Source organism: Mirounga leonina, unplaced genomic scaffold (genome assembly GCF_011800145.1).
Source record: "Mirounga leonina isolate KUSES-001 unplaced genomic scaffold, KU_Mleo_1.0 Mir_170, whole genome shotgun sequence".
Classification (NCBI taxonomy): Eukaryota; Metazoa; Chordata; class Mammalia; order Carnivora; family Phocidae; genus Mirounga; species Mirounga leonina.
In genome coordinates this window covers 36106591-36117645 of record NW_023270433.1, presented here as the reverse complement: position 1 = coordinate 36117645, position 11055 = coordinate 36106591, and the positions used below count along the sequence as shown (strand labels likewise).

The following is an 11055-nucleotide window of genomic DNA, read 5'->3' as shown; positions in this document are numbered from 1 at the left end:
TAGGCAGAGTCACCATTCAGAGGAGGAACACATTCATGCTTCTCTCCATCCTGGGTTTTCTGCATCCTGGTAGCAGTGGACACTTGGGTCCTATCAGAGGAAGAGAGTCCTGCCACCACCTCTTGGTTTGATGGGATGTTGAGTCATCCTGGATTTCCTTAGGAATGAGTAAGGCAGGGGCATCCCATAGTCCACCATAGCACATTATAGGGAAACTATAGCACTTCCTCCACTTCCTTGAGCTCTTGGCTCCTGTGAGGTAGGTCAGAAGGTGGGAATGCAGAGATGCCACCTTTTGAGAGATACAGAGAGTCCAAAACAGAGATTCTTTCCATCCACTCAGGGAAGCCTCTTTGTCTTTTTGCCTTCCAGTTCTCTCCTCCCACCTCCAAACTACCCTAGTCCCTGGGTGGACACCAGGAACCACAGCTGCCCTATTTCTCTGTCTCAAGCCCCCTCCTCTTCCTTATGCTCCATGCATTTAGAGCTTTCCCTGCCATCTCTTCTACTGTGTTCCAAGAACAACTGTTTCACACATATGATCACCAACTTCAACCACTTTTTCTGACCACCTGGGCTCATGTGCTACTACTGACTTCTTAGGTCCTAAAAATAACTAACCAATGTAATTTCTAGAATTCTGCTCCACCCCTGGCTGTGGCTTTCCATTTTGTCCTTCCCCCCCATTTGCTATGATCCTTTTCCAGCTCCTCTTTCTCCCTTTTGATCTTTGTCCCTACTCTCTTAATTGTGGGGAAATCTTTCTTCTCTTGATATACAAAGTCTTCCCTCATTAATGTCACCTTCTCTTTACTTAACCACCAGTGCAGTGTCTGTGCTTAGTTAAGGCCAACCCCTCTTTTTGGGGACTCACTCCTATTCTGTTACTTTGCTCTCCTGCATTGTCAACTTATTCTTCTCCATTGGATCTTTTCCATTAACATCCAACATGCTGTCTCCCACCTTTAAAAACCCTGCTCTATGTCCTAATTTTTCTGCATGTCTGTGGAACAGAATTCCTTGAAACAGTTTATTATACTTACAATTGCTCTTCCATTCTCTCTCGAATCCACTCCAGTCACACCTTCATCTCCACTACTCATCTGAGTCTATTCTTCTCAAGGCATGAATGATCTCTATGTTGCTTAACCTAACAATCATCTCTGTCCTCGTCTTACTTGGCTGATTGGCAACTTTTTCAAGCAGTTGCTCACTTTCTCCTTGCAATACTCTTCTTTCTCAGCTTCCAGTATATTATACTCTTCTTCTTTTCTTCCTACCTCACTGGCTACTACTTTGCAGTCTCTACTTATTGGTTCCTGCATTCCCCCCTCCCCCTAATTTGTTAATGTTAGAATGTCTCAGAGCCCAGTCCTTAGATCTCTCCTTCATTTACACTTATTTCTTTGGTGATCCTATCCAATCTCATGGTTTTACATCTACCTATCTATCATCTATTATCTATCTATCTATCTATCTATCTATCTATCTATCTATCATCTATCTAATCATTCACAGCCAGCTAGGACCCTCCCTGAGGACCATCAGGCTTCTGTGTTGAGAATAGACTGTTGAGATATGGTCTCAAGAAGAAGCTGGGAAATTAGTTATGAGGCTACTGCAGTAATCATAGCAGCAGACAGAGTGAGAAGTGGTCATGTTCTCAATTCATTTTGCAGGTGGAGACAGCAGGATTTACTGCTGGATTGGATATGGACTATGGAAAAAAGGTCAAAGATGACACCAATATTTTTGTCCTGAGAAAATGATAAGATGGAGTTACCATTAAGTGATATGGTAAATACTGTCCTGGAAGAGTGTTTTTTTATGTGTGATTGAGTGATGGTGATGGGTGGGGAATCAGTTGTTCACTTTCCTGTAGTTTGAGATGAATATTGGACATCCAAACATATATTCTGATTAGACAATATTCGTGGCATGTGAGATTCTATCCCAAGAAATCATGACCTCCATTGTATAAGTCCTCTGTTTTCTTCATTGTGGTGTTTGCTATAGTACCTTGCATATAGTAAGTACTCAAATATTTTTATTGTTGAATCTAAGATGCTTCTCAAAGTCATTCTTACTGTGATCCTTCTGGGGTCATCTTAGCTGAGTTCTTCCTCCTGTGACAGGATCCCCCATTCGATAGAACTCATCATACTAATGTAGTGATTTGGCTGCTCCCCAGCTCAGAATTTTGTTTCAAGTTACTATTAAGGTATTACTGTGGATCAGCCACTATTCTAAGCCCTGGGGATATGAGCCATTATTTAAACTTTTCAGACAAGAATGGATGGAAACTGAATACAAACAGAGGCAGTAAAAATAGAGGAAAGGGGCAAAGTTGAGAAATACCAAGCTTAGAACTCAGTGACTAACTTCATATTTGGGCTAAGCAAACAATGTACTTCTAGTTACACCATTACAAGACATTGGGTCACAGTTTGATAGGGTCCAAGGTGAGTGTTCTGATTTTGAATTAATTTGCATTACCTTTGGACAAGGCTCAGCCCATTGCTCTTTATCACACTATGGGCAAATAGATTGAAGCTCAGATTTACTCACCTACTTTCCCCAAAAGCACTTGAACCTTGGGTTGGCTTCCTGGCTCCAGGCTCTTTTGAGTGCAAAGTAAATTGGCTTTGCTCCCTTATCATACCCTGGTCAGGAACAGTCGGCCTCTGTCCCAGGTACTCAGGCCTCCATCTACATGCTCCCCTTCCCTGATTCTCTCCCCGCCTGCCCTTGGGAGGGGAGGACAAGCCCCTCTTCACGGCCTACTGTGATCTTCATTCCAAGAGTCGCTCATTCCATGCAGCTGGCCGGCAGTGGAGGCAGGATATAGGCAAGAGAGTTACAGCAGCTTCCCAGATGAGTTCTCCAGAAAGATCTTGCCAATAACCAACAGGGAGCAGAGCAGGGGAGATTCTATCATTTGCTTTTGACATCCTGTCATATTAGCTACATGCTTTTGAATAAACACAAAGTACCTCCTCAAGGTGGGAGTGCTGTGGCACTCCTCTGAAAACCTCCCCTGCAGACTATGGGCCTTTACGGAAGTCATCAGTGAATTCTGTCTGTGGGATTCCTGGCCACTCCTTCTCGTCGCTACTATCCTCATGTCCACATTGCTCCTCTGGGCCTAAGGACACCAATGGGAAGCCATGATAGAATTCAAGCCTGACCCTTATTTACCTTACCTTCCTTCTCTGCTCAAGCCCCTTTATCCACAGCCCAGGGTGGGCTGGGAGGAGTTGTGTGGAATGCTGACCCAGCTTAAGTGTGGGTTAAAGCTCCTTCTCTAGATGGGAAGGACATTTTAGCCTCCCCTCATACCTTCCCTTAACACACCACAGTGGAGAGAAGGAGGAGACAGACAGTGCTTTGCTTAGAGACATAGAGTGTATTTTGGGTGGCACTCTGCCCCACCTGCACATTAATGAAAATGACAGCAGCAGTCCTCTTCAAGGGACACAGATGTTGGGGGAGCCTACCAAGTCTTTTGATTGTGTTGGGTCTTCTTGAGCAGACCAACGTTTCCCTCTGAGGTGAGAGGTGAGATCCAGGGTACGTTCCCTGGTTGGGTGGCACAAGCCACTCCAGGACAGTGCCGAGGGCAGTGGCGGGGGTGGCCCAGGACTGAGGCAGAATGGAGTTGGTGAGAGCGGGAGCGGTGCCGGAGCTTACTGTCTGGGGAATGGGGACCATCCAAGAAGGCCAGGCCCACCTGCTTCTCAGTGGGGGAAGATGGAGCCTTGGAGTCCCCTCTTATCCGCTCTGTCTTGGTTCGCCCCATGGGACTTTTAGCTGGAGCCAGGCCCTTTTCTACATTTTCTTTTCTGGTGTTGGCCACTTTCCCAGCTGTAGAGAACATGGATTCCTCGTGCACTTTGCCTTTTGCCTTGGAGTTAAAACAGTGCAGAAAGGATTTCATCTTACTTCTCAAGCCCGATTCAGGAAGGCTGGGCCTCTTGTGGGTATGGACTGGCATCACCTGGCCCTGCAAAACCTGACCTTTCAAAGTTTGGCCCTGCAAAGGCTTACTGTGAATGAGTTGGCCCAGGAAAAGCTGGCCCTGTGATGCCTGGGGCACCACAGGTTGGGCATTCTTAGGAATCCTTGCTGGTTTGAGGATGACATTAAGCTTGGTTTGACTGCTGTGCAGGTCATTCTTCTCAGATACCTTCGCCCCAGGGATTCCCGGAGGTGGCTCTGGAAGCTTAATCTGAGGGTGATGCCGGGTACTGTGTTCACAGGGAGCATCAAGATGAAAGCTACGGCTCCGTCGCCAGGGGCTATGAGGAGTCCTGTTCAGAAGCATCCCTTTTGGCCTCTGGGCTTCATCAGGGAGGCTTACGTCTCTTGTAGAGGAGTGTGCAAACCCTGCATCCCCTTCTCCGTGGTCCCCTGCCAATTTGGGTTTCCCTGGGTCCTCTCTCTTTTCTGCCAGCATGGGGACTTGGGCTGAGTCCTTGCTGTGGCCAGGGCTTTGGGGCTCAGGGCTCCAGGGCTCCTCCAGGCTGGGGCTGTTCACATTGGCCTCCAACTGAACACAAAGCACCTGGGCCTCTGTCATGTCCCCACTGGGTTGTGAGATCTTAGAGGCCCAGTGGGCAGAACCATGAGGTATTGCTCTTGAACTAGGTTGCTTCTGGTTCTGCTGCACTGCCTTTAACTCAAGGACCAGCTGTTCTTTAAGGTGGAGCCATTCTGGATCTGGGACACGAGGAGTGTCTGGTGGGATGGGGAGATCCTGGAGCAATGTTTTTCCTTGGTTGTTTAGACTCCCTAGAGACTCCTCTGTGGGTGTGTTGTCTGGGGCTGCTACAGTTTGTTCTCTGGACAACCTTGCCTTTATGGGAATTCCCAGTTGTATCTCTAGGATCTTCTTTCTTAGATGGAAATTTAGTTGGGCTAAAATGGGTTTCCCTGGTCAGAAACAGTCGGCCTCTGTCCCAGGTACTCAGACCTCCATCTACATGCTCCCCTTCCCTGATTCTCTGATGTATGGTGTGTGTAGGGCCCAGAGGCCTCTGCCTGGCTTTCTAGAGGCACCGCCTTGATCATTTCTTCCACCTGCTCTTCCACCTGGAGCTCATCTTCAATGTCTGCACAAGTCTTGTTGGCATCTTGAAAGCATGGCCCAGGACTCAGACACCGCTCTTCCGATGAGATCATCTGAGTCAGAGGTTCACTTGGGAACTCACCAGGTCCAGGCACCATTCCTGCGATTACAGCTTCGGTAGAGATTGCCGGTGCCATGGCCCTAGAGAGAGCCACATAATAAAGAGCAGGCAGCCCTGACAAGAAGGCCAGGTACTTGTGCCGCAAAGTTGTCTCCAGTTTCTCAATGGCTCCCTCGGACAGGGCTTGGGACAGCTTAGGGTGTTCAGTGATAGCATCTGGTGAGGCTTGTTGCTGTTGATCAAGGGCCATTGGTATCCAGGGCACAGCTTTTTGTTTTAGGGCAGGGTCAGTTGCTACCTGTAGCTCCAAGGGCTTGCTTTCTGGGATGCAGGTGAAGGGAGCCACTTGCAGGCCCCCAGGAATTATGCACTGCCAAGAGCTATATACACGAGCAGGGACCTCGCCCTGGTGAATCTGCCCACATTTGGAGTTGATGTGGCCCTGCAATACTGCCTTGGCCTGGTCAAACAAGTGTGGCATGGGGACTGACACTGGGCCTGTGATGGGTGAGAATGGGTCACCGGCCCCAGTGGCCTCTAGGGCTGTAGGTTGGGGAGCATGGACGTTGGCTAGGGCTGTGCTGCTCCAGGACCGAGTTGACTGATCAGTGGGGGACAAGAGCAATTGGATGGACTCCTGGATCTTTGGGGGCAGGCCCCAGCGATGGTGAATCAACTGCCGCTGGAGGTGAATTTTCTTTTCTTTTTTTTAAATTTTATTATGTTATGTTAGTCACCATACATCATTAGTTTTTGATGTGGTGATCCACGATCCATTGTTTTCGTATAACAGCCAGTGCTCCATGCAGTACGTGCCCTCCTTAATACCCATCACTGGGCTAACACATCACCCCTCCCCTTCCCCTCTAAAACCCTGTTTGTTTCTCAGAGTCCATAGTCTCTCATGGTTCATCTCTCCCTCTGATTCCCCCCTTCATTTTCCCCTTCCTTCTCCTAATGTCCTCCATGCTATTCCTTATGTTCCACAAATAGTGAAACCATATGATAATTGACTTTCTCTGCTTGACTTATTTCATTTAGCATAATCTCTGGAGGTGAATTTTCTAGACTACTTTTTATCTAAAGATGAACATATGGACCAGTTCTGACTAATAAGATATATGAGGAAATTTGCTGGGGGCTTCTGGGGAAGAATTTGCATTCTGATTAAAGAAACTGGATATGAGAACTTGCTTCTAGCTCTCCAACCCATGACCGCTTCCTTCCTGCCTTGAATAAGAAGTGCAGATGTAATCTTTACATCTATTTTTTTAATTTAAAGTTGTTTATTTATTTATTTGAGAGAGAGAGGGAGGGAGAGAGAGAGATAGAGAACACATGAGCAGGGGGCGGGGAGGGGCAGAGGGAGAGGGAAAAGCCGACTTCCCACTGAGCAGGGAGCCCAGTGTGGGGCTCGATCCCAGGACCCACATATCATGACCTGAGCTGAAGGCTGATGCTTAACCAACTGAACCACCCAGGTGCCCCTGTAATATTTACATCTAGAGCTGCCATCTTGTGATCCTGAGTTGATATGTCTAGGATAAAATATCCGCATCTGAGTATGATGGAGATGAATGGATAGTGGTTGGATGTTTGATGACATCAGTAAACTGAAAGGAACCTGGAACCTCCTGGGTTTGACTATATTTTCTGAGCCAGAACACTTACATTTCTTCCAACTACCTTTCATTTTCATGTACCATAGTTCTGGGTTATAGCTAGCTATTTCCTAGTTTCACCTAAGATGCAGTTTTCAATTCTATTTTCCTTTTTTTGAGGTGATTTTCTAAAAGAAAATCTTTCTCAGATTGAAAAAAAATTTTTGATAATAAAATATGTTATGAAAGATGTGGGAAAAAGGCTTTATTACATACTTCTGGTTGGAACATAAAAAGGAACAAGCTTTTGGAGTGCAACTAGGGATAAGAAATGTAAAATGCACATAACCCTTGACCTAGCATTTCCTCTTCTATGAATTTATCTAATAGATAAACTCACAAAGCCTTATGTGTAAAGATGTTCACTGCATCATTATTTGTAACAGTGAAAGTGTGGAAACAACTTAAACATGAGGCTGGTTAATTAAATTATGATTTAGCCACACAATGGAATACACTATGCAACCATTAAAAAAGATGAGATCAGTATATATGCTCTTGCATATAAGTGAAACACGTGTATATAGTATCCTCTCATTTTTGTAAAAAAAAATATGGGGAACACACAAATATATATTTATATTAATTATATATATATATGACAGGATTGTTAAGGACCATCTTGGAGGCTGAGCACCAGACAGGCAGATGAAATCTCTCTCTAGTCTCCAATAGATTGTTACAAGGTACACTGTTTCTGTATTCCCTGTCAAGAGACGTCCTGCATGGCTAAGTGACAGTTGGGCTGTCTCTGTAATGTACCACCTGATATTTGCTTTCCATCTTTTCCTACCTCACTTCCTTTTTCCCTGATTCTCTCTATAAATAATTCATACTTAAGTTTTCCTGGGCTCTGTTTTCTAGGGAACTGGGGCTAACACCAAGAGTATAGCTTAAATATTTCATGATAAAAATTTTAAATGGGAGGGAAGAGAACAGAAAGTGCTCTTAAGATACGCAGGGCTTACTGTGTTGCATCCATGTATTCTCTTCTTGAGAAAACTCTTGAAAGTACTGAGCAAAGAGAAGTCAGGGTATAAAAGAACTGCCAATGAACACTGAACTCATTTAACTAGATTTCCTTTTCCATTTAATTATTTTCTCTTCAAAATCACTATTGAATTGTCCAAGGAAATATAATAAATAAGAAAAAGTCTATATCAGTACGGGAAGGGCATTTATATTTTGTGAAGTTTCAGCAAGATACAGTGCAAATATGCCTGGACTGAAGGGAATATTAACCAGCTTTCAATTTTATTGAGAAGGTGAGAAGGTGAGAAGATCTCACCTGGACAATAAGTAGATGAAAGTCCCCCAAAAAACTGCCCCAAAAATCCAGGGTCAGAACAACAGACTTGGGAGTGAGAGTGGGCTGTGGGATAGTAGGGGGAGGGAACCAAATGACTTTGAACACTGCCCCATGACCTAGTCCTGGAGCACCTCTCTCCTTACTCTCAGCATTTCCACATAGTAGACACCTCTGTGCAAATCACGAACATTAATGCAGGTACCCCAACAAAGAGCCGTGCTTCAGGTGACTTCCAGTTGTCACAACCATCACAGAGAAAAAATGACCACTAACTACATCAGTGAATACGGTAGATCTACTCTTTTTTGTGTGTAGGATGAAAAATTGTGTGCCTTATCTACACAAATTTGCACTGAACACTTGCATTTAAAAAAAATCACACTTTAATGTGACAATTACCTATAGTAAAGGTTTCTTCATGAAAATGTAGTACAATTCAGTTATCAAGTTACCTATTTTTATAAATACAGTTTTACTGGAATACAGTCATGTCCATTTGTTGATGTATTTTTTTTTTAAAGATTTTATTTATTTATTTGAGAGAGAGAATGAGAGAACACATGAGAGGGGGGAGGGTCAGAGGGAGAAGCAGACCCCCTGCCGAGCAGGGAGCCCGATGCGGGACTCGATCCAGGGACTCCAGGATCATGACCTGAGCTGAAGGCAGTCGCTCAACCAACTGAGCCACCCAGGCACCCCATTTGTTGATGTATTGTCTGTGGTTGCTTTCTCAGTACAATGGTTGAGTTGGTTAGTTGCAACAGAGGTCTGCTAGTCTAAAACATTTACTATCTAAAAATGTGGCTTCCAACAGCGCTGTAGTTAAAACATACCTGTGAGAAACAGTTTCAGTAACAATATATTCTCTCATTTGTATTGCACATTTTCCCAAAGCCGTTGTGCAGATATTACACCTTACCCTCCAAGACTTTATATCTCTAGGTACAAATGCTATATAAAAGTTTTTCCTTTATCAAAAATTATAAATCTTTTATAAATATTTTAATCCTATTTGACATATGGCATTGCATTACTACAAAGGAGTAAACTCTGTAAAGCACCTTTAGGTTAGCACCAGTTTTTACACTGAAAAAGGGACACAATTTAATATAGAATGGAAAAAATTGAATTTTGAACACAAAAGTGGTAAAACCTGTCTAGAGTGTCCGTTTGGGAGGATTATTTACAACCATATTAAACCCTAAAGTTGACATTGGCTTCATCCTCTTAACTCTCCAGATAACTGCAGAAAGATTTTTAGGCTGTTTAGCCATTTCTATTCATCTGTATCTATCCCTTGGAAATATGAGGGCCACAAACTGATTTAACTACCTGGGATTTGGGAAGGACCCATGACATTAGCCAGCATTCTCATGTCAGGGAATATCCCTCAAGTATCCTAGGAGTGTCTTTTTTATATTTACAGCTCTTCTTAAGTTTGGGCAAAGAATTTGCATTACTATATGGTCTAGTAGAGGTGCCTAATAAACAGTTCCCTTTTTTCCTTTGGAAGATGGCTGGTCACCTCCTTACTCTTTCCTTATTTCTCCCAAATAACCTTAATTCTAAGCTGGCAAAAGTACCCAAGATTGGGGGCTGGAGATGGGAATGGGTCTTGGGGCAGTCAGTGGGGAGCAAAAGTACAGTCAGATACCTGATTCTGGGAATGATATCCGTGACTTCATTGGAGAATAAACAGGCTTGAGATTTTGAAGAACCAATAAACTACCTGTTTATTAGAGTGAGAAAGGTATAATGCTTAATCATGGAGCTGTAAGTTTATGTTCAGGGCAAAAGCTATAACACAATTAGCTTGCTTATGACCAACCACATATTGGGTTGCAACACAGATCCGTGTGGTGCATCAGAAAGTTCTCAGTAATTGTTTTCTGATGAGAAGAATAGCTACTTTCCTCCAAAGCAGTGTTTTTCAACCTTGGTGATTTTTCACCAAATAATATCATGCCAAAATCTGTGAATGTTTTGTCCAGTGAAAAATAAAGATGATTTAAGTTTACCTCTATAATATGCCACTTTCACTCACTTCCTTTCAGATGTTCTTGGCTGTGTGGGAGAGAAAGGGGTAAAGTTACAGCATGTATGCTAGAAATTGCGCACTGGAGTATACTGAGCATTTTAATATCATTTGTCAATGTATTGGGGCAGGAAAAAAGGTTGAGAACCACTTCTCTAAACAACATGTCCTGCCAAAATCAGGTAATCTTTGGCACAGGAACATTTCTAGTAGATGGAAGAGGGGGTATCACATGTCAAAGTATTTTTTCTTTCTTTCTTTTTATATATATACCCAGGTCCATAACATACTCATTAATTGCCTGCTCCCCCAGCCAGACAGGTGTTGAACAAGAACACATGGCTTATGTACAACTTGACAGGAATACTTTAGCACAAGGACAGAGGAGACAAGGCCATCTCCTAACTAGCGGGCTTAGGCAGAAGCTAGTACTATTGCTGGGACGGATGCTAAAGGAGTAGGGTGGGTGTACTGAGCACACCGAAGCAGAGGAGGGATTAGAGCAAAGAGCTGACAACTGACAGACTAATTTCCATGACTCAAAATTAGCAGAGGAGAGGGCAGGAAGAAGCTGAAATAGGCTGAATATCAGGTCTCCATAGTTAAGGTATCACTAATTCTGATCAGACCTTCTATTATTGCTCCCCTATACCTGGCTTCTTGACTCAATAGCTACACTGGCCAAACTTGGTGAGCCATAACCAAGAGGATGAGCAGAGTGGGCTACTCTGTTTTCCATCCACCATTAGTTTCTTTTGCATAGGCTAGCTGGTTCACTGGAGTATAAGGAAGAGCTATAGGTCTTCTCTTGAGAGAATTAAAAAAATGGTATTTAATATCTTTTGGGAGAATGATATTTAC

At 43.9% G+C, this 11055-nt stretch overlaps 1 protein-coding gene across 1 annotated transcript; it reads right to left on the bottom strand.

Moving 5' to 3' along the window:
• Positions 1-4917: 4917 nt before the first annotated feature.
• LOC118018150 (protein FAM205A-like) lies at positions 4918-6402 on the bottom strand. The gene is made up of 2 exons (XM_035016610.1): positions 6399-6402; positions 4918-5891 (listed from the first exon to the last, which is right to left on the bottom strand). Exons 1-2 carry the CDS (start codon positions 6400-6402, stop codon positions 4918-4920), a joined length of 978 nt encoding a protein of 325 aa, XP_034872501.1.
• Between the last annotated feature and the right edge of the window lie 4653 nt (positions 6403-11055).